Genomic DNA, 24,098 nt, shown 5'->3' on the forward strand with positions numbered 1-24,098 from the left:
ATGGTTCTTGACTTAAAAGTAATGTGATGAAATTCAAACTAAAAAAATAAGGACCTAAGTATAGACCGGTGTATGGTATTTATCTCTCATAGCTTAGATATCACATTCTCTATTTCATAGAGATTGATAAATCTTGTTTAGAAAATCATTATTATTGCTCATCAAAAGGCAATATCAAGCACTTAATTGTGTGTGGTATTGCACTAGATGCTATATGATAAATACTAAATAGAAATGGCCCTTAACTGGGCGCCTGGGTGGCTCAGATGGTTAAGCGTCTGCCTTCGGCTCAGGTCATGATCTCAGGGTCCTGGGATCGAGTCCCGCATCAGGCTCCCTGCTCCTTGGGAGCCTGCTTCTCCCTCTGCCTTTCTCTCTCGCTCTGTCTCTCATGAATTAAAAAAAAAAAAAAAATCTTTAAAAAAAAAAAAAAGAAAAAAGAAATGGCCCTTAACTTTTACAACCTAAAATTTAAAAGAATGGGGTGTGTCACATTATGATAATTGTTAAATGGTAACAATAACATAAGGATTTTGTTACAAATATTAGAGGTTATGCTCACAATATATTTGACAAAATCTCACAACTTCTAATTCCTAGTATCCTTTAACCTTAACATAATATACTGAAACATCCTATTGTATTCAAAAAAAGAAAACAAAACATTTTATTCTAACATTTAGCTCAGGGTTTTCTTAAGAAATGTGCTTTTTTTTTTTTTTTTTTAATGGCAATGCCAGGAAGCCAGTATACTAAGAAGTTGAAGATACACATAATATATTGATTATGTTGATCACTTGGCTACTGCAAAGGAATTCTTACTTTTATTTACTTCAACTACCCTATCTCAGTTCCAGACTAAACAGAACTTAATGAGTAGAGGTTCTTTTGTTTGTTTATACTTGGTGAAAGTATATATAAATGTATATAAATATGTAAATGAAAGTGAAATTTTGTGATAGTATTTCTACTTCTTTTTATACTCCTCTTTAAATGGTAAGCATTTAATTGGTGAAATAAGCATATATCAAGCAAAAATGAAGCAGAAAAATATGACCCATAACCAGAAGAAAGATCAAGCAACAGAAACAGACCCAGAAACAACAGAGATAATGAAATTAGCAAATAAGGACCTTACAAGAGCAATTATAAATATGCTCCATATATTTAGGGAAGCAGAGAAACACATACACAGGATAAGGGGGGAATGGAAAGCTAAAAAGAATAACATAGAAATGAGAGATTTATGAAATATAATTTCTGAAATAAAAATATGTACTAGGTGGACTTAGCAGATTGGTCACTTGAGAAGAATAAATAGTGAACTTGCAAACATAGTATTAGAAACCATTTAAATGAAGTACAGAGAGAAAAAGACATAAAAACAGAAAGAGAGAGAGAAAAAAAGAACAAGAAAGACTTACAGAACAATACCAAGAAGTCTAATATGCATGTAATTGGAGTCCTGGAAGAAGCAGAGAGGAAAACAAACAAATATTTGCTGAAGTGATCATGAAAATTTTTCAAAATTCTATGAAACAGTGAAACTATAGATCCAAGAAGTTCAGTGTACTTCAAGCAGAATAAACATTACAAAAAATGAAGGTACATCATCATCGAACTGCTGAGAAACAAAGTTAAAGTGAAAATTGAGAAAAAGAAAAAGTATATATAACAGAATTATTCATAGGCTTCATATTAGACACTATGTAAGCCGGAAGACAATGGAGTAATATCTTCGAAGTACTGACACACACACACACACAAATTATAATTCCATATCAAGAGAAGATATCTTTCAAAAATAAAGGTGAAATAAAAACCATTTTAGACAAATAAAAACTGAAAGATTTCATAGAAAACTTGCACTACTACAAATTTTAAAGTAGTCTTCAGGCAGAAGGAAGTGATAACATGTAAAAAATAGGTCTACACGAAAGAATAAGGAGTGGCAGAAATGGTAAGTATGTGGACAGATACAAAAAAATTCAAACTTTAATGTACTTAAATATATTTACTCTTTAAAATAAAAGTAATACCCGGGGGTGCCTGGGTGGCTCAGTCAGTTATGCGTTCAGCTCTTGATTTCAGCTCAGGTCATGATCTCAGGGGTCTGAGATTGAGCCCCGTAAAGGCTCCAAGCTCAGCACGGAGTCTGTTTGAGATTCTTTCTCTCCCTCGCCCTCTGCCCCCCCACCATGCTCTCACTAATTCTCTCTCTCTCTCTCAAAAAAAAAAAATTAGAAAAAATAAATAAAATAAAAGTAATACCCAGTGTATTATGTGGCTTGTAACTTATCATGTAAGTATAGACATCAATGGAATAGAATAGAGAGTCTAGAAATACATCCACACATATATGTTCAAATAACTTTAGACAAAAGTGCAAAGAAAATTCACTGGGAAAATGACATATTTTTAACATAAAACTCAGGAACAATTGGATAGCCATATGCAAAAAATCAAATGAACCTTTCTTTATCATTACCTAACACATCTATAAAAATTAATTCAAAAGATAATAGATCTTAATATACAGGCTAAAAGAAAGAGGAAACAAACAAATGTCAAGAAGACAACACAAGAGAAAATTTTTGTCATCTTGGGTTAGGCAAATATTTCTTAGAACACAAAAAGTAGGAACCAAAAGAAGAAAACAAATGATATATAAGACACCATCACAATCAAAAACTTTCATTAAAGTTTTCAGGAGACACTATTCAGAAGACACTATTAAAAATGAAAAGGCAAGGGGGGAGGAGCAAGATGGTGGAGGAGTAGGAGACCTAAATTTCGTCTGGTCCCAGGAATTCAGCTAGATAGGGATCAAACCATTTTGAACACCTACAAACTCAATAGGAAATCAAAGAAAAGAATAGCAGCAACTCTCTGAACAGAAAAGTGACCAATTTCTGGAAGGTCTCTTCTGATTCATTTAGTGTATATTTTTCTGGCGTTGTTGTTACCCTGTTAGCATTTTGTTCTCTCATTCATCTATTTGCCTCTGGACAAAATGACAAGATGGAAAAACTGACCTCATAAAAAAATGAACAAGAGGCAGTACCAACTGCCAGGGACCTAATCAATACGGACATTAGTAAGATGTCGGAACTAGAGTTCAGAATGACGGTTAAAAGATACTAGCTGGGCTTGAAAAAAGCATGGAAGATACTAGAGAAACCCTTTCTGGAGAAATGAAAGAACTAAAATCTAACCAAGTCGAAATCAAAAAGGCTATTAATGAGGTGCAATAAAAAATGGAGGCTCTAACTGTTAGGATAAATGAGGCAGAAGAGAGAATTAGTGATATAGAAAACCAAATGATGGAGAATAAAGAGCTGAGGAAAAGAGAGAAAAACAACTACTGGATCACGAGGACAGAATTCGAGAGATAAGTGATACCATAAGATGAAACAATATTAGAATAATTGGGATCCGAGAAGAAGAAAGCGAGAGAGGGGCAGAAGGTATATTGGAGCAAATTATAGCAGAGAACTTCCCTAATTTGGGGAAGGAAACGGGCATCAAAATCCAGGAGGCACAGAGAACCCCCCTCAAAATCAATAAAAATAGGTCAACACCCCGACATCTAATAGTAAAACTTACAAGTCTCAGAGACAAAGAGACAATCCTGAAAGCAGCTCGGGACAAGAGGTCTGTAACCTACAATGGTAGAAACATTAGATTGGCAACAGACCTATCCACAGAGACCTGGCAGGCCAGAAAGGACTGGCATGATATATTCAGAGCACTAAATGAGAAAAATATGCATGCAGATAGAAGGAGAGATAAAAAGCTTCCAGGACAAACAAAAACTAAAAGAATTTGCAAACATGAAACCAACCCTATAAGAAATATTGAAAGGGGTCCTCTAAGCAAAGAGGGAGCCTAAAAGTAACATAGACCAGAAAGGAACACAGACAATATACAGTAACAGTCACCTTACAGGCAATACAATGGCACTAAATTCATATCTTTGAATAGTTACCCTGAATGTAAATGGGCTAAATGCCCCAATCAGAAGACACGGGGTATCAGATTGGATAAAAAAAACAAGACCCATCGATATGCTGTCTGCAAGAGACTCATTTTAGACCCAAAGACACCTCCAGACTGAAAGTAAGGAGGTGGAAAACCATTTACCGTGCTAATGGACATCAAAAGAAAGCTGGGGTGGCAATCCTTATATCAGACAAATTAGATTTTAAACCGAAGACTATAATAGATGAGGAAGGGCACTATATCCTACTTAAAGGGTCTATCCAACAAGAAGAACTAATAATTGTAAATATCTATGCCCCTAACATGGGAGCAACCAATTACATAAGCCAATTAATAACAAAATCAAAGAAACACATCGACAACAATACAATAATAGTAGGGGACTTTAACACCCCCCTCACTGAAATGGACAGATATCTAAGCAAAAGATCAACAAGGAAATAAAGACTTTAAATGACACACTGGACCAGATGGACTTCACAGATCTATTCAGAACATTCCATTCCAAAGCAACAGAATACACATTCTTCTCTAGTCCCCATGGAACATTCTCCAGAATAGATCACATCCAAGATCAAAAATCAGGCCTCAACAGGTACCAAAAGATTGGGTCATTCCCTGCCTATTTTCAGACCACAGTGCTTTGAAACTAGAACTCAATCACAAGAGGAAAGTCAGGAAGAGCTCAGATACATGGAGGCTAAAGAGCATCCTGCTAAAGAATGAATGGGTCAACCAGGAAATTAAAGAAAAATTTAAAAAATTCATGGAAACCAATGAAAATGAAAACACAACTGTGCAAAATCTTTGGGATGCAGCAAAGGCGGTCCTAAGAGGAAAGCATATAGCAATACAAGCCTTTCTCAAGAAACAAGAAACGTCTCAAGTACACAACCTAACCCTACACCTAAAGGAGCTGGAGCAAGAACAGCAAATAAAGCCTAAACCCAGCAGGAGAAGAGAAATCATAAAGATCAGAGCAGAAATCAATGAAATAGAAACCAAAAGAACAGTAGAACAGATCAATGAAACTAGGAGCTGGTTATTTGAAAGAATTAAAAAGATTGATAAACCCCTGGCCAGACTTATCAAAAAGAAAAGAAAAGGGACACAAATAAATAAAATCATGAATGAAAAAGGAGAGATCACAACCAACACCAAAGAAATACAAACAATTATAAGAACGTATTATGAACAACTCTATGCCAGCAATTAGATAATCTGGAAGAAATGGATGCATTCCTAGAGATGTATCAACTACCAAAACTGAACCAGGATGAAATAGAAAACCTGAACAGACCTATAACAACTAAGGAAATTGAAGCAGTCATCAAAAATCTCCCAATAAACAAAGCCCAGGGCCAGATGGCTTCCCAGGGGAATTCTACCAAACATTGCAAGAAGAATTAATACCTCTTCTTCTGAAACTGTTCCAAAAAATAGAAATGGAAGGAAAACTTCCAAACTCATTTTATGAGGCCAGCATAACCTTGATCCCAAAACCAGACAAAGACCGCCATCAAAAAGGAGAATTACAGACCAATATCCCTGATGAACATGGATGCAAAAATTCTCACCAAAATACTAGCCAATAGGATCCAACAGTACATTAAAAGGATTATTCACCACGACCAAGTGGGATTTATCCCTGGGCTGCAAGGTTGGTTCAACATCCACAAATCAATCAATGTGATACAATACATTAATAAAAGAAAGAACAAGAACCATATGATCCTCTCAATACAGAAAAAGCATCTGACAAAGTACAGCATCCTTGCTTGATTAAAACTCTTCAGAGTATAGGGATAGAGGGTACATAGCTTAATATCATAAAAGCCATCTATGAAAAACCCACAGCAAATATCCTTCTCAATGGGGAAAAACTGAGAGCTTTCTCCCTAAGGTCAGGAATGCGGCAGGGATGTCCACTATCACCACTGCTATTCAACATAATACTAGAAGTCCTAGCCACAGCAATCAGACAACAAAAAGAAATCAAAGGCATCCGAATCGGCAAAGAAGAAGTCAAACTCTCACTCTTTGCAGATGATACGATCCTTTATGTGGAAAACCCAAAAGACTCCACCCCAAAACTGCTAGAACTCATACAGGAATTCAGTCAAGTGGCAGGATATAAAATCAATGCACAGAAATCAATGGCATTTCTATACACCAACAACAAGACAGAAAAAAGAGAAATTAAGGAGTCGATCCCATTTACAATTGCACCCAAAACCATAAGATACCTAGGAATAAATCTAACCAAAGAGGCAAAGAATCTGTACTCAGAAAACTATAAAATACTCATGAAAGAAATTGAGGAAGGCACAAAGAAATGGAAAAACGTTCCATGCTCATGGATTGGAAGAACAAATATTGTGAAGATGTCAATGCTACCTAGAGCAATCTACACATTTAATGCAATCCCTATCAAAATATCATCCACTTTTTTCAAAGAAATGGAACAAATAATCCTAAGATCTGTATGGCACCAGAAAAGACCCCGAATAGCCAGACGAATGTTGAAAAAGAAAAGCAAAGCTGGTGGCATCACAATTCCGGACTTCCAGCTCTATTACAAAGCTGTCATCATCAAGACAATATGGTACTGGCACAAAAACAGACCCATAGATCAATGGAACAGAACAGAGAGCCCAGAAATGGACCCTCAACTCTATGGTCAACTAATCTTCGACAAAGCAGGAAAGAATGTCCAATGGCAAAAAGACAATCTCTTCAACAAATAATGTTGGGAAAATTGGACAGCCACATGCAGAAGAATGAAACTGGACCATTTCCTTATACCACACACAAATATAGACTCAAAATGGATGAAAGACCTCAATGTGAGACAGAAGTCCATCAAAAGCCTAGAGGAGAACACAGGCAACAACCTCTTCGACATCAGCTGCAGCAGCTTCTTCCTAGAAACACCACCAAAGGCAAGGGAAGCAAGGGCAAAAATGAACTATTGGGACTTCATCAAGATAAAAAGCTTTTGCACAGCAAAGGAAACAGTCAACAAAACCAAAAGACAACAGACAGAATGGGAGAAGATATTTGCAAATGACATATTAGATAAAGGGCTAGTATCCAAAATCTGTAAAGAACTTAACACCCAAAGAACAAATAATCCAATCAAGAAAGGGGCAGAAGACATGAACGGACATTTTTCCAAGGAAGACATCCAAATGGCCAACAGACACATGAAAAGGTGCTCAATATCACTCGGCATCAGGGAAATCCAAATCAAAACTTCAATGCGATACCACGTCACACCAGTCAGAATGGCTAAAATTAACAAATCTAGAAACCACAGAGATTGGCGGGGATACGGAGAAAGGGGAACCCTCCTACACTGTTGGTGGGAATGCAAGCTGGTGCAGCCACTCTGGAAAACAGTATGGAGGTTCCTCAAAAAGTTGAAAATAGAGGTATACTATAACCCAGCAATTGCACTACTGGGTATTTACCCCAAAGATACAAATGTAGGGATCTGAATGGGTACGTGCACCCTGATGTTTATAGCAGCAATGTCCACAATAGCCAAACTATGGAAAGAGCCAAGATGTCCATCGACAGATGAATGGATAAAGAAGAGTTGGTATATATATACAATGGAATATTATGCAGCCATCAAAAGGAATGAGATCTTGCCATTTGCAACGACGTGGATGGAACTGGAGGGTATTATGTTGAGTGAAATAAGTCAAACAGAGAAAAACATGTATCATATGATCTCATGGATATGAGGAATTCTCAATCTCAGGAAACAAACTGAGGGCTGCTGGAGTGGGGGGGGGAGGGATGGGGTGGCTGGGTGGTAGACATTGGGGAGGGTATGTGCTATGGTGAGCGCTGTGAATTGTGTAAGACTGTTGAATCACAGACCTGTACCTCTGAAACAAATAATACATTTTATGTTAAAAAAAACAAGATAGTAGGAAGGGAAAAATGAAGGGGGGAAATCAGAGAGGGAGATGAACCATGAGAGACTATGGACTCTGAGAAACAAACTGAGGGTTCTAGAGGGGACAGGGGTGGGGGGATGGCTTAGCCTGGTGATGGGTATTAAAGAGAGCATGTATTGAATGGAGCACTGGGTGTTACATGCCAGCAATGAATAATGGAACACTACATCAAAAACTAATGATATAATGTATGGTGATTAACATAACAACAAAATTTTTTAAAAAATGAAAGGCAAGTCATGGACTGAGAGAAAATATTTGTAAAATATTTTCTTACAAAGGACTTACATCAGAATATGTAAAGTATTCTTTCAACTTAATTATAGGACAAACAACTCAATTAAAATTGGGCAAAAGAATTGAAATGACATTTTACCAGAGAAGAGGTATGAATGACAAATAAATATATGTAAAGATGTTCATCATCATTTGTTTTTAGGGAAATGCAAAATTAAACCAAAATGAGATAGTACTAACTACCCACCAGAATAGCTGAAATCAAAAAGGTTCAGCATTTGAGAAGTTGGGGAGGATATGGAACAACTGGAACGTTCATGAATCATTTATAGGTACACAATTTTTTGTACACTCTGAAAAACAGTTCAGCGTCTCATAAAGTATATATATATATATATATATTTTATATATATTTATATGATCATATATATATATGATCTAGCCTTCCCACTCCTGGTTATTCACCCAAGAGAAATTCTCTTTCATAAGTTGGAAGGTAATTGAGTAAGGAAGGACTGGATACATGCTTGGTGAAGACCATCCTCATAGGAATAGAGAAATTGAGCTAGGACAATGAATTTGAGTTTTTGGACATTATTGGCCATTGCAAAATGTCAGGATTGCTCTTGGGGAAGCTTGCTAAAAAATAAAAATTCTGTTTCAGCAGTTCTGAGCTGGGACTCAGGAATCTACATGCTAATATTGGTGGCCTTGAAAAACATCCTCTAAAAAGGAGCATTAGCTTAAGAAAAGTAAATCAACCAGTAAGGAGACTATGGGAAGTATCCACATGGAATGTAGAAAGGATCTTAACTGGGACTAGCTGTGGAAATATAAAGTAAGGACTAATCTTTGAAATTACTGAAAAGGTATAACTAGCAGAAATTAATGACTAATATAGAAATAAGTATTGCTGAAGATGATCCAGACATTTTGGCTCCTAGTTGCCGCATGGTGACAGTACCACACAGTTTGAAAAGCTGGGCAGAACACATTTATTAAAAACACTTGAGATCAGGCTGTGACTTCTAACCTTGAAAGACTTTCATATGGAAATAGGTGACAGTGCTGGTTCAGGAGGTGGGTAGAGATGGATTTTAGAGACAGGGGCATAAAGATGATAGTTGACACTATGGAGAAATGCGTTATATCACCAGTAGGGAAAAAAATGCTTACAAGAAAGTGGTTTAAGGTCCCTTAGGATCCACTTACCATATTTTAAATGAGCCTGGAACAATGAGTCAACAAAGGAAACTGAACAGATCATTCAAGAAAGAGGAGCATGGAGCATAAATAGAATAGTGCACTTCACAGTTTACAATGAACTGGCATGAGGGTTTGTGCTAACTAGGGAAAAGTGATTATGTGATTTCACCAAGGTCAAGTGAATAATTTGTATGATCTGCTCAGATGTCAAGTAACTCTCCTGAAGGTTCAGTATTCTTTTCTTTGGGGAATGTTGAACACGTATTAATGTACTAATTACAGAGTATAGCACTATTGCCCTATGAAATAATTAAAGCTTATCAATTTTTTACAAATAACCGGGAGTGCCTGGGTGGCTCAGTCGGTTGAGCAACTGACTCTTGGTTTCTGCTAGGGTCATGACCTCATTGGTCATCGGATCAAGCTGTGCAGGGCTCCCCACTCACTGGGGAGTCTGCTTGAGGATTCTTTCCCTCTGCCCCTGCCCCCCTCAAATAAATAAATAAATCTCTAAAAAATAAAAATAACCAGACTTATTGTGGTGATAATTTTGCAATATATATAAATGTTGAATCCTTATACTGTACACATGAAACTGATAATATTGTATGTCAGTTATACCTCAATCATAAAAAAGAAATCAAATGGTATCAGATAGGAACCAATGTAGCTGATGAAAACAAATGAAGCTAGTTGGGTGTAAAACAATAGGGAGTAGTAGGGTCCAGAAAAAAAATAAACAGGATTCTTTTTTGCCATGTACATGACTACTACAATAGTAATCACCTGTTTATTTCATTGGCTACTTCTGTATTGCAGGTGGGATTAGGCATAGCTTTGAATTTTTTTCAGTGAAAAAATGAGATTCTAAATAGAATGATACTTTGCTTAATTTGTTGAGATCTCTAGTTAAAAAGGGTGGTTTTAAATAAACATATTCCTAACTATTCCTCTGCCATTAATATTTAACCTAGGAAATTCATCCCCAGGAGAAGTAATTTTACTGGTTTTATACTTGCAGATAATTCTGTGTGATACTTTGAAGAATACTTGTATGGGAATATGAATTGGAAAAATGTCAGTTAGGCAAGAAAACATTTCATTTTTAAGATAACATTTCTCTCTCTTTTTTAGTATCAAACAAATGAAATGATCTACCTCAGGTTCAGAGCTTATGCTTTTTTTTTTTTTTACTATATTATTAAACTATTTTAAATAAATTGTTTTGCCTACCCTTAGGATAACATTTAGACAGCCTTTTTGTTTCCTTTATTGCAGTGTGAGCTAAGTCAGAAAAGGAAAAAGGTTTTCAACACTGAGTCAATGGGCAACTCAGAGACATGGTCACATCCTTGTCATGACTTTAACTTCCCTAATACCATCTCAGTTGCAACAACAGCAGCATGCAAATGTATTGGAATTGAGTGATTACATTAATCTCTTCAAGCTCATTTATTTTGACTGTAAAACATCAGGGTCTACATTGGTCTACATTTACTAAGTAGTGCTGGTCAAGAAAATTTGAAGGTCATATGGTTATAGCAAGGGAATATTTAGCTATTTTCTAACAAAGTGCAATTCCGTGCAAAGGATCTTGGTGATTCAGAGAGTTTCCAAAGAGTCAAATCAATTTTTCAGTATAGACACAAGTGTTTCTATAAGATTTTGTGTGTTCATTCAGCTACCCCCCAAGAAAATTCTGGGTTGTAAAATTGCAAGAATATAGTGTATTATCTTTGATGTCTTTGGTGATAAATCAACCCAAATGAGATTTGAATAAATGGAGTGGAATCTCTGTGCATGCATGCAATGGGAAGAAAATGATGGCAATTATAAGAACTGTAGATTTCATTGGGTGTGAATAGATATTCAGCTACATAGTAATTAGGTGACTGTTATGGAGCCTGGAGCTGTAGTAGCAGGAATTCAAAGAAGGCAAGCTGTTTTGCTCTAAAAATAAATCAAAAGAATTTATTGAAACTGTCAATAAAGAAATAGTTTAGTTAAGCTGAATGGAAGTAAATTTGCATTTTTAAATATTTAAATTCACATTGATGGATCTATCCATGCTGTATGAAAATTATGTAAATAACATGTTTCCCCATTTTGCTTTAACTATACTGCCTTGTCTGAGTACTGTCTAGCTAAATTTTTCATCAGTATTTTTTTGGTAACTTTCATTCTCATTTTAACACTTCATTGTGAACATCAATTAACACTTCTCTTTGTGCCTTTTCAGTATAAGCTGCCTTTTTCTTTTGTTTTCCTAACTCATTACCAAAATATTTTTCAACCTTTTATTCTTGTATATTCTTTTTTTTAAAAAATATTTCTTGTCTACTTACCTTCAGAGTGCTTTCAATATGACCAATAGATTCAAAGAGTATTTAAAAACATCCAGTAAAGTTTAACAGTGAAGATAGTTACATCGGCAGTTGTAGACATGAATAAGAGTGGATAGATATCCAAAGCACTCGGGGAGCTTGGAGTTAAGGAAGAAGGGGAAGAAGGACAGAAGCATGCAGGTGATGGTGGGTTGGTAGGTGGTGTGGAGTAAGGGGAAAAGCTCCTGAATTTGTTAGAAAATTCAGGTTCTGTACCATTTGTGTTACCAGTAAGCAGTCTGTTCTAGGACGGGGCACCACCCTTGTTTCTTAATTTCCTATCTGGTTAATGAAGAGGTCTGACTTTAAGGTCTCTTCCAGTTCTAGAACTTCATGATTGATTGCAAAGACTTAACTATGTAAATATAACATAGTCTTATTAAGCAGTTGTTTTGCATGGGGTTTAGCTGGTTTTCTTTTAATTGCTGACACTCACAACAGGGTTTTTTTTGGGATAATTTAGTAACCATTAGTTAGACATGCCATTGTTGACGGTACATCGAGAATGAGCCAATAAAGGATTACCTTGAGTTACAGCGATGGTGAAGTCAGCATTACGTCCAAGTGTCTCGTTAAATGGGGATGGCATCAACTATTATTCAAAATAATGCGTTGAGTTAAAGGGCTCCTTCCTAACAGATTACAAAGTGTGAATGTGTTAACAATATGAGTCAATGTTTGAGTTACTTCTCTACTCTTTGACTGAGTAGATTGTTAGACCACATGCATGTTAAGCATAGTATAATACAGAAAATCAATTACAGCATCCTCCAGTAGAGTACAGGGTGAAGCTATTAAACATTTCATCAGGAAATTGCAAAGTACTACTGTAAAGTTCTTTATTGTTGGGAAGCCGTCATTTCTATAGTACTTACTTGTAAAAATCTACCATGGCAAGTTTCACAGCAGCCTCATTAACACTGAGCATTACTGAAACCATTTGGTGGAGGAGACAGTTTAGGGGGTGATAATAAGGAATAAAAACCAAATATTGTCATGGGAAGACTGCCTGTGCCATCTCTACTGTTAAAATCTACTCATGGGGTGCCTGGGTGGCTCAGTTGGTTAAGCGACTGCCTTCGGCTCAGGTCATGATCCTGGAGTCCCGGGATCGAGTCCCGCATCGGGCTCCCTGCTCAGCAGGGAGTCTGCTTCTCCCTCTCCCGCTCCCCCCTCTTGTGCTCTTTCTCTCTCTCACTCTCTCTCTCAAATAAATAAATAAAATCTTTTAAAAAAAAAAATCTACTCATGATGCTAAGAAGAAAAAAATTTTCTCCCTCTATTTTTAAGATGCATCTTCCTTTCTTTAGACTTTCATTCTGCTTAAAATATAGAATATACGTAGTCTCATCACATTTTCTTTCAAGGTGCATTTGGAATTACTTGAAAAGCGCAATAGGTAGATGGTGTTCAAATGATCATCTCTAGTGAAATTCATCTTCAAAGTCAGAATTTGGAACTAAAAGAGGGGAGCTGAGGAGACAGCTGGTGTTTAGAGTGCCCACAGAACCTCAGCATTAACTTTTAGAACAGGAGGACTCAAGGCTTTGGCAGCATCCCAAAACTCAACCATTTTCACTGATTGGTGTGAATCATTTTCTCTCTCTGTTGCCTGTACTTTTTCCACCAGGCACACCACTTATGTGCCAACAAATCTGCTGTTGACCTTCCCATAGCTCTGTGCTGGGATGCCTACCACGGTGTTTCTAATCCTTGTCAATTTCTTTCCAGACAGAGCTTTTTGTACATGCCTTCAAGGATCAGCTGGTCAGAAGTGCTCTCTTAGCCCTCTACACTGCCAGACCAGGAGGTGTCCTGAAGAAACCACCGTCTCCTAAGAACAGCATAGAGGAGAGCTGTCCCCAGGACCCACCCCCGCCGATGAAAAGGCAGGACTCCATACCACATCATTCAGACTATGATGAGGAAGAGTGGGTAAGCCTCATGCACATCACTTGCCTCCTAATGTTTAGTCCTGAAAAGGAAAGCAAGAAAGATGAGACATCTCTGCTTTTCATCAAAATAAGTAGGGAAGTAGTCATAATACAGACTGTGGATAAATAGGGCACTTTTTTCCTTGGGGGCAAATTATAAATGTGAGTTTTATTCCTGATCACATTCATTTAGCATAAAAATTTATATATATATATATATATTTGGATATATACACACACACACATATATATATCTCCAAAATGTCATAAAAGCAAAAATGCCACAATTACAGGATTCTATAATACTTTTCTGTATTTATTGCCAAGGTATTATAAACCATTAAAATTGTGTTTTTTAGAAAAAGAGTCAGAAAATCACTCATAATCCACTACTTGTTGCAAATATTTTCTTGTTGCAATCTAGTGTTTCAGTTCTAGACATACTTCAAGAAGTATTAGCATTTCAGTGGCAGTGGATATAGAGATGTCTTAAATCCTTCTTGTTCATGATTCTATTATTTAAAAGAAGATGTTGTTCCAGGTGCTCTAAAATTGGCAAAAGGATGGCTACCTAAAAGCATCTGAAAAAACAGCTAGTAAAGGCCAAACACACACACACACACACACACACACACACACACACACACCAAGAAGAAGCCACCATGGTAATAAGAACTCTAGTTGGATAGAATAAGATAAGAAAAACATGAAGGTTCTGGGCAAAGGGGAACAGTGTTATTCCTGAATAAACACATATTGATTATCCAGGAACCATCCAAAGTATGTGCACATCACACACAGAGAAGGAAACTCTTTACTGTATCACGAGTTTAACCAAGAAAATTGTATTCTAGCCATATAGATGGTAAATAGTTAATGACTACTTTTTTCTGCCACCCTAGAATTTAAGAGCGTTTGGAGAGTAAATTATTTGAAAGGCCCGGCTCTCTCAAAAAATTTTGCTATCTGAAGGGCTGGGAAGTGATGCCTGCTCTTTTTTTTGATACAATTTCTATCACAGGAAAGACAGAGCTGCGTTCCAAGAGGTAAATGCTGAATAAGTATTTGTTGCTGCTGATTAAGATTACGTTTCTCCCACTGAAGCGTTTTCAAAAGAGCAAATCTAATATTTCTCCCCTTTACCTTCACCTTCTTCAATTTATTCACAGCTCCAAGGCGTATGTACCTCTTAACCTCTCTGAAGTTCAATTTTCTCAACTATAAAGTGAAAATAACAGCCCCTGTTCTGTTTAGCTCTTTAGGTGGTCACGAGATAAATGACTTACTTGTGCAATAAGGGCCCCATTACCTGGAAAGGCCTAGGCAAATGCTTTGTATTAATTTCGTATTATTCCTATACGTTGTCTTTTTTAAGATGCATACATTAAATAGTCTTATGATGGGGATTAATACTATCCCTTGAGGTAAATGGGGAGACTGGATCTAGCATAAAATGTGTATTGGGAATTTTAAAGAGTTTGAATAGGTATAGAAAATAACTTGTATTTCATTTAATTAAACATACAATGTTAACCTGTGACAAATAATTTCCATTTTTATGTTAAATGAAGTGAGAATTTTGAAATTGGGTATCTTTTGTTTTGATCATTTTCACCTCGTGGTCATGTAAATCCTCCCCCACACCTTGCTGCTTTCCTGCTGCTCAAAAGTGTCCCTCTTCTGCCCTCCCTCCTTATTTCCTTTTCTTTAGATAATTTTTGAGACCTTCTATATTGTAGGTGCTCCAAATGGGAAGGTTAAGTGACACTAGATCCTTAGGGTCTAGAAGTCAGAGTCTCATAGTGGATAAAACATGTTAGCAAATAGTTACACAATGTTGTGACCAAGGTTGGAGAGTGCCAGGTGGTAGAAAATAGGCTCTGCTAATATGACTTCCACTCAAGATTGTATGTACATACGCTTTCATGAGGGGAAGAGAAGGAAGAGCATGAGAGATGGGCAGTGGGCTGACAAGGTTTTTGTGGTGAGCCGTTCTGTGTTCCTGTGCATCTGCTCTGCCTGGTTCACTGTGCCCCATGCTAGAGACAGAAAGAAACACCCGGGGATGCAAGGGACTCCACGGCCTGTTCAGGGTTCTAGAAAGACAAGTGACAACTGCAGAGCAACTTGGGGTTGTACGTGGGATAAAGCTGGCAGGAGGCTGGTGGTCATGTGGATTCCCAGAAGTAAAATTCTTAAGACGTAAAAGGGAATAGAAAGTTAACCCTTCAAGAAAGAGAATGACTTTCAGACAGGCACACAGCAGCTGACATAGAAGGAGAGAGTGTGTGTGTGTGTGTGTGTGATTATTATCATTAGTTGTTTCTTTGTTTTGCTTCAAAGATGGTGAAAATTGAGCATGTTTATACTCCAAAAACTATTTGAGAAGCAGATAGGTGATGACTGGTAGAGTGAGGCCCTTTCTCCGGAGAGAGGAGATGATTCTAGCACACAGGTAGAGCAGTCCTGGGCAAAGTGGGCTTATCTGCTGAGACTGCAGGGAGACTGTAAAGATCAGCTTCACTTTTGGGAGGCTGGGTGAGGCTGGATGGCTTCTTTTATGTTTGTTTAAAATATTTTCCCAGTTGTATTGAGATACAGCCGACATATAACACTGTATTAGTTTAAGGTGTACATGATAATGATTTGGGAAATCATTACCACAATAAATTTAATTAACATACATCACCTCACATAGTTGAATTATTTTTCTATGAGAACTTTTAGCATCTATTCTCTTCACCACTTTAAATATACAATACAGTGTTGTGGTGACTATAGTCACTGTACATTACCTCCCCATGACTTATTATCTTACAACTGCTAGTTCATACCTTTTGACCCCCTTCACCTATTTATCCCAACTCCTACCCTCAGCTCTGACAACCATCAGTGTGTTCTCTTTTTCTATGAGTTTGTTTTTTCTTTGTTTGTTTTTAGATTCCATATATAAATGAGGTCATACAGTATTTGTCTTTCCCCATCTGACTTATGTTCACTGAGCTTAATGCCTTCAGGGTCCATCCATGTTCTTGCAAATGGCAGGATTTCTTTCTTTTTATGGCTGAATGATATTCCACATATATACCACATTTTCTTTGTCCATTCTTCTGTCAGTAGATACTCAGGTTGCTTCCATATCTTGGTTATTGTAAATAATGCTGCAATGAATATGAGGGTGCAGATACCTCCTTGAGATCGTGATTTCATCTCCTTCAGGCATATACATACTTAAAAGTGGAATTGCTGGATCATATGGCTGTTCTATGTTTAGTTTTTTGAGGGACCTCCACACTGTTTTTCTGTGTGTTTCTGCACCAGTTTACATTCCCACAACAGTACATAGGATTCTCTTTTTCCCACATCCACATCAGCATTTGTTATCTCTTGTCTTTTTGTTGATAACCATTCTAACAGGTATGAGGTGATATCTCATTTTACTTTGGATTTGTATTTCCCTGATGATGAGTGATGTTGAGCGCTTTGCCATGTACCTGTTGGCTCTTGGTGTGTCTTCTTTGGAAAGATGTCTATTCACTTCCTCTGGCCACTTTTTAAATTTTTTTCCATTGAGTTGTATGAGTTCTTAATGTAGTTTGGATATTAACCTGAGTGCTTTATTTTATCCTTAAAATAGAGTTATGTGCAAAGAGAAGGGGAAGAGGAGAATAGGCTGAGGAGAGGGGTAAAAGTTTCAAATAGGCACCAAAGAAAATAGGTAGAGGCCCTTACTAGCAACATTTGGAAAAATTAGGAAGAATCCTGGTCCTCGTGAAGGACCAGTCAAGGTTGCAGTAGGAGTCTGTGTGGTTATTAGTTTACCCTTTATTATTCTTTTGGGAATACTTTCCTAGTCTTGACACTAGGAAAAAGTCATACTGATTTGTTCTTCCAATTAATGTGGAAGGGTCCTGTGAGTTTCTCAGCTGTTTTGGTTTCCTGCACAGGCAAAAGGGTAGGATAATAATAAAGATCTGCATCTCCCTCTTTATCTTCTTTCATATTATTTCTGAATTTCCTCCAGAACTCGCTGTTGCTAGAAGGTATGAATACTTTGTCTAAATTTACCACAATTACAAGGAAAATCCTTCCCACTCAGAAAAGTTGCTTCTCTCTCCTCCTAATATAATTTGACTCTGTGTACAAATGTAACTAACTTTGATTGTTACATAACATTCTAATTGATTTTCCATAGCAGCCACTTTCTACTAAAAAGATACCTTGGTTAAAAGATAGAAATCCCTTACTTAAAAATAAATTTACCGAAGTCATAACCATTTAACGTTATTTTCAAAGCTTTATCTAACTTTGAAAAGTTGAGTAAATCCAAAGAAAATGTAGCTAATTGAAAATGCCTTTAGGGCGCCTGGGTGGCTCAGTTGGTTAAACGACTGCCTTTGGCTTAGGTCATGATCCTGGAATCCCGGGATCAAGTCCCAAATCCGGCTCCCTGTTCAGCGGGAGGTCTGCTTCTCCCTCTGACCCTCTTCCCTCCCATGCTCTCTGTCTCTCATTCTCTCTCTCTCAAATAAATAAATAAAATCTTTAAAAAAGAAAGAAAGAAAGAAAATGCCTTTAGAGACAGTGCTATTAAATGAATTGGAAACATAACTTTGTGTACCACTTTTCTTAGTTAATTAGGTGTTAGAAAAGTTTCAGCTCTGATTACATGTTTAATCAACTTTCTGAAATAATTCAGTGTTTTAAGTTAATTTAGTTAGGTTTCTGTGGTATATGAAAGTATTCTCTGATCATTTAAGTTGGTTTAGATTTGCACATAAGATTACAGTAGCTCCATTTAAAAAAAATTATTTGTTTTATTTAATGTCTTATAATGATTGTAGTTTTAACAATCACTTAACTTGAACAACTATCTTTAGCCTCTTATAATAAATGTTGGAAAGTAAATATATACTTGTAAATTACTCTTGAATTCTGCTCTGTTCATATAAAAACCTTTCTCTCTGAGGTTAAGAGAAAGATTTCTATTAATTCTAAATCAGTGTAAAGCTGTTCTCTTTTCAACCTGTTTTGTTGGCAAAATTGATGACATAATGAATCTGGATAATAATTATCTAGTCAATATGGAAGAGATTGAAACTAAAATGATCATTGACAAAAAAAAGTGTCTGTTATTTGCTGAATTTTACTTATTAAATGATTGAATGCTTTAAAGATTTATTTTCCTGAAAATTAGTAAACAATCAAACCCAAAGGAATGTTGGGATTTTATGACAATCTGTGCAAAGAAATAAACTAATATAACATTCTTCATCTTTTAGCTGGCAAAAATGACATATTGCTTTTCTTTCTATTTATCTCTACGACAGATGCTTCTAGCAGCTGGGATTCCAAGATTAGTTTGTCCAAAATATGAAAGCATGTCATCCAACTAAAGTATTAAGTTGACCCAGTTTTTGTGGCTTCCAGTAATTATACTATTCTCCAGAACACTGTGATTTAACTTCAACATTACTACACTGATGGGTTCGAGGCTAAATCTGGCTACCCTCATTCAAAAATTGTTAAAAAAAAAAAAAAGATAAACTTCTGATCCTTTATATTCTGATCCATTCCAACAGAGAGCAGAAGTAGGAAAACTATTCTTATTAGTTAGTCATATCCCAAATCCATTTTTTCAGTTGAACTAAATTTCTATAGCAGGCAACATTTCACCCTCCAAACTACCCAATTAATTCCCTTCTTTGTTTTGTAAATGTAAATCAAATTTTAAATTTTATTTCCATGCTTAAACTTGGGGAACATTTGCTATGACTTCTTATGGTAGAATGTGTTCATGACAGATAAGCACAAAAGATGATCCACATTAATCTATAATAAATTTTCAATAATTTTATAGGTTATAGAAGCCAAAGCATAAATTTATAGTAATATTTATGTCAGACATCCTGTTAACAAAGTCATATATAACCTGAAAAAAATTGTGGTTTCTCTGTAACTCAGTATTCCCGAAGATTGCTTTTTGCAATGATATTTACATAAGCCACTTTCTGGCATGTTCTTTACCAACATCTCACATTCCATTTTGTACTACAACTTTCTCTAATAATGTCTAGAACAAATATGAATGCTTAAGCTTCACAAGAGTATTGATAGAACTATTTATATTGCCATAATTAGTAACCATAAGCATACGTAGTTGCAAAATATTACTATTGAAGGCAAAACATATTTAGCCATCCAGATACCTCCACGGGCAATCTGAAATGATCTGTATTCTCAATGTCACTTGCCATCTTCTGTCTCCATCTTAGACCTTGTCTCTAGGGAAAATAGTTCAGGCTGTGCATAATGCAGAGGTACCTATGCAAATTAATAATTCAAAGAGATCTTGTTTAGTTCTCTGACTGGCTAGAATTATTTTATGTGAAACCATTGACCTGATCTTAATAGGAAGGGAACAAATCTGATTTTTTAGAGGTAATTAATTCTTATAGACAACTAGATACTAACTTATGATTTAACTTTTCTAAAGCAACACCTTATCTTAGTTATCTGAATGAATAAAATTTCCACTAAATTATGGCCATTTACTTCCAAATTTTATGTTATAGATAGAGATGTATGTAATATATATATGCATTCAACTCTAAAACATTTTGTATAATAAATCATTATTCTTACATCTTGTGATCATACAGCCTCATGAATACTGAATTATAATCATTTGTTTATGTATCTGTTTCTTCCATGTGTTCATGATCTTTGTAAGCTCCTAAAGGGCAAAGTCCGCATCATGATCACTGCTGTATCCCCACAGTTAGCAGGCCATCTTCTTATTTTGAAACATGGAATATTCATCCTTAATATGACTCTGCACTATGTCAGCTGCCTTTTCCCTTACTAGAATTCATGAATTATTCTGGGGATTTTGTTTTTCTCTTCTAGTCAAAAGTACCCAGCTATATACCTCTCTCCTTAGTGCATATCTCCTAGTGTCGTAATCAACTTGAGAGGTGACTATTCAAGTCCTCTTCCAGTATCTCCAAACATAGAAAGCAGTAAAATTCAAGATGGATACAGAACATCAGAGATAACCAAAGAACATGATGAAGAACATAGAACATGATGAGTTAAGGCCTTCAAACACTTCCAGAAACCCAGTGGTGGCAATTTTAATTGTATTTGATTATTCATGTGCTGATTACAAAGGTCCTAGTTACACAGAAATTTTAGATGCTACCCAGCAAATATGATTGGAAATGACTGTTTTCCCCTTTCCCAGCTTTTTCTTTTTCATCCCTAATCATACATAATAGGGTTGTCTCGTTTTGTTAATCTTATAATGAGGAGGGGATATTGGAAGCATCCGCTCACCCCATCAGCAAGGGCAGGTAAAGACAGGGAGTATTAGGCTAGTTGTTCCCTATGTGGCAACTGAAATGTGTTCTATCATCTGTTTCCTTAATGGATGGGAAACATCCCTGAACTTCTCCAGTCCATTTCACTCAGGAGAAATGTGCTTGGAATACTTATCCAATATTAAAGTCCACGAAAGGTGATTAAGCAAAGTTCATGACTGTCCATTAAAATGCACAAATGTTCTATTAAAGAAAAGAAACCCCAAATGAGATCTTTATGTGCATCCATATTCATGAAATCCTGACAATTTCTAGATTTTCCCACATGAAGTTAATACATTCACCTTCAGTTCCCTGTTTTATAGCACCTAATACAGTGTTTTATACACACTAGTTCAATGTATTTTTCAGAGTTAATGTAGGAATAAATGAATAAATGGATTTGCTGAATCAGCAGTTCATCCTCCAACTCAAACTAGTGTTTTTAACAGAGATATTTTATTTTTATTAATGTAATGGTGATTTTCCTGTGGTTTCATATTGAATACCATCATCTCCCTTGGATTCTTTATTGACTCTTACAATGCCTGATTCAACATCAGATATTTTAATTTGCCTGTGTATAGTGAATATGCAAACTTGAATGAATATACACACATACTTTAGAAATTTATGATTACATTCAAATCAAGTGCTCTTAAACTTTAGTACATTCCTGTGTGAATAGTGAGTCATTATTTTCTATATAGAAATTTTTGTATCTCCGTACTTTAATGAATAGTTAAAAAAAATGCTGAGCAGGGCACCTACATGGCTCAGTCAGTTAAGCATTCGACTCTTGATTTTGGTTCAGGTAATGATCTCAGGGTCATGAGATCGAGCCCCACATTGGGCTCCCCACTGGGCATGGAGTCTTCTTAAGATTTTCTTTTTCCATCTACGCCTCCTCACCCCACTCATGCTCACTCTCTCTCTCTTTCAAACATAAATAATAAAAAAGAAATGCTGACATATATATAGGCAGACTGTTGACTTGATATCAGGGTACATTCCGTTAAAAAAAATCAATCCTGGAAATTGATTAAATGCAACACACTAACTGATAATGTCATATAATTCAGCTAGTTGTGCAACTGTCTAGTGATGTGCAGATAACATCCAATTACCAACTTAAAATTAAAAGCTTTAGTTATTCAGTGGATTTTTTTTTGTTAATAAACAAATGCTTTATGTAATGTTTTCACCGAATTGAAAGCATTAGCATGATGTGGCATTTATTAGGTTGAATGCAGTCATTCAGAGTATGAACTTGGTTCTAAATTTAATTTGAAGTTTCATGTGATAATACTTACTACAGTTGTATTTTTTACTTGTAAGTCACAGGTTGGTAAGTCAATCAACAGTTGTTAATTAAGCATCAATAGTGTGTAATAATGCTATATCGCTAGTTGGGGGAAAGCAAATTAAGTATAAAATATGGACCCTCAAAAGCCATATCATCTAATTCAAGTGAATGGCCAGAACTCATAAAATAAGCAGAGATATTGAAAGATATGGAATCTTTCCCAGATGGAGGTGGTTGTGTGATACACATTAAACATGTCGAAAATACTCAGAGAGAAGTTATATGAAGGTTGGAGAGGATGAAAAAATCATCCCTTCCTTCCTTCTTTCTAATTCATTCATTCACTCATTGGATTCATTCTTTTATTTATCTATTACCTGATGAGTACCAGGACCTGAGAATAAGAGGATTAATTAATAATAGTCATTGCCCTCATAGAGCCCACTGTTAAGCAGAGAGAATAGAATGAACCATTCTTGGAGATAATGAGATTTGAGTGGGTGAGAATTTGGATTGATGGAAGGTGAGAGAAGGTATTCTAAGCATGTGTCAAGATAAAAATATTAGTTCCTCCAAGATTTCCTTCGTATCTTTGATGTTGAGCACTGAGCAAGCTTGTAGCAGATGCCCAGAAAGTATATGTTGAGCTAATTAATAGCATGTATCTAGGACAGCAAGGAGACTGACCTGGGGAAGTTTTCATTTTGAAGATTAACGAGAAATAAGGAGAATTATGTAGGTCAACAACACAACTGCAGACGTGCCTCCGGGCTGAGAGAAGAATGGATACTTGCTGCAGTAGAAAGCCTGCTTTTGATCAGAGGAGTGATGATCTGAGTATGGTGATGGATAAGGTGAACGTGCACTCATGTGTAGACCTGATCCTGTGATAGTTGATTGTATGGGTCTGGCCAAGAGCCAAACCAGGAGAACATGGAGAAGTCTACTAGAGAAACAGTAGCTGACTAGCTGAATCCACTTCTGTGACTAAGAACTGAATTTCAGGGTGAGGCCAGCAGTGCGGTTATGAGGAAACAAAGGTCAGGGATTTTTTACATGAGTAATTAGGTGAAGTTAAGCAGAAGGATCAATAGGAAGCAAAGGTTGGGGAATCTCCCTTAATTCTGGTGGATATCACATGTCTGGCTATTTTTAATGCACACGATGTGTATGTCTATATGCGTGTGTGCAGGTGTGTGTGTGTGTGTACTACCTACTGTGGGCCATACATGTGCCAGTTTGTGCCACAGAGTATTTTAAGTGCAACTCCTTTTACCCCACAGTCTGGTAAAGTAAGGATTTAGAGAGAAGACCCAGCAAGCTATTGAAACAGAGAAGGTTTGCAGTGTTGAGGAATGAGGCCAGTCGAGTACCACTTGCTCTCAGTCAACTCAGGGATAAACTGAATCTTTTCTTTGAATATGCCATTGGCCATATTAATTCACTGGCCCGTTCTAATCAAAGTCCTCAAAAATTGGTAATGACAAGTGGGAAATTGTACATAGAGATATAGATAAAACAAAGCTACTTTGGACCCCCATTTCAGCTCTCAGTCTGTCTTCACATTCTTGCTGATCGAAAATTGGCTCCGGAAAAATTGACCAGTTAAGCATTGCTGAGCTTTTTTTTAATTTTTATTTTTTTAAGTTAACTGCAGATCCAAAGGAGTCAGGATTTTTTTCCATGGCACCAATCTC

At 36.4% G+C, this 24,098-nt stretch overlaps 1 protein-coding gene across 5 annotated transcripts in view; it reads left to right on the forward strand.

Annotated features, from left to right (window-relative positions):
- The window catches only part of INPP4B (inositol polyphosphate-4-phosphatase type II B), a 368,840-nt gene that overhangs the window by 242,721 nt on the left and 102,021 nt on the right, over window positions 1–24,098 (forward strand). For all 5 annotated transcript variants that reach the window (XM_044912611.1, XM_021679326.1, XM_044912613.1 and 2 more), the window contains exon 14: window positions 13,532–13,735. In XM_044912611.1, the coding sequence (XP_044768546.1) occupies window positions 13,532–13,735 (204 nt within the window). The remainder of the gene's footprint in view (window positions 1–13,531; window positions 13,736–24,098) is intronic.

The sequence above is a fragment of the Neomonachus schauinslandi genome, chromosome 2 (assembly GCF_002201575.2).
Source record: "Neomonachus schauinslandi chromosome 2, ASM220157v2, whole genome shotgun sequence".
Classification (NCBI taxonomy): Eukaryota; Metazoa; Chordata; class Mammalia; order Carnivora; family Phocidae; genus Neomonachus; species Neomonachus schauinslandi.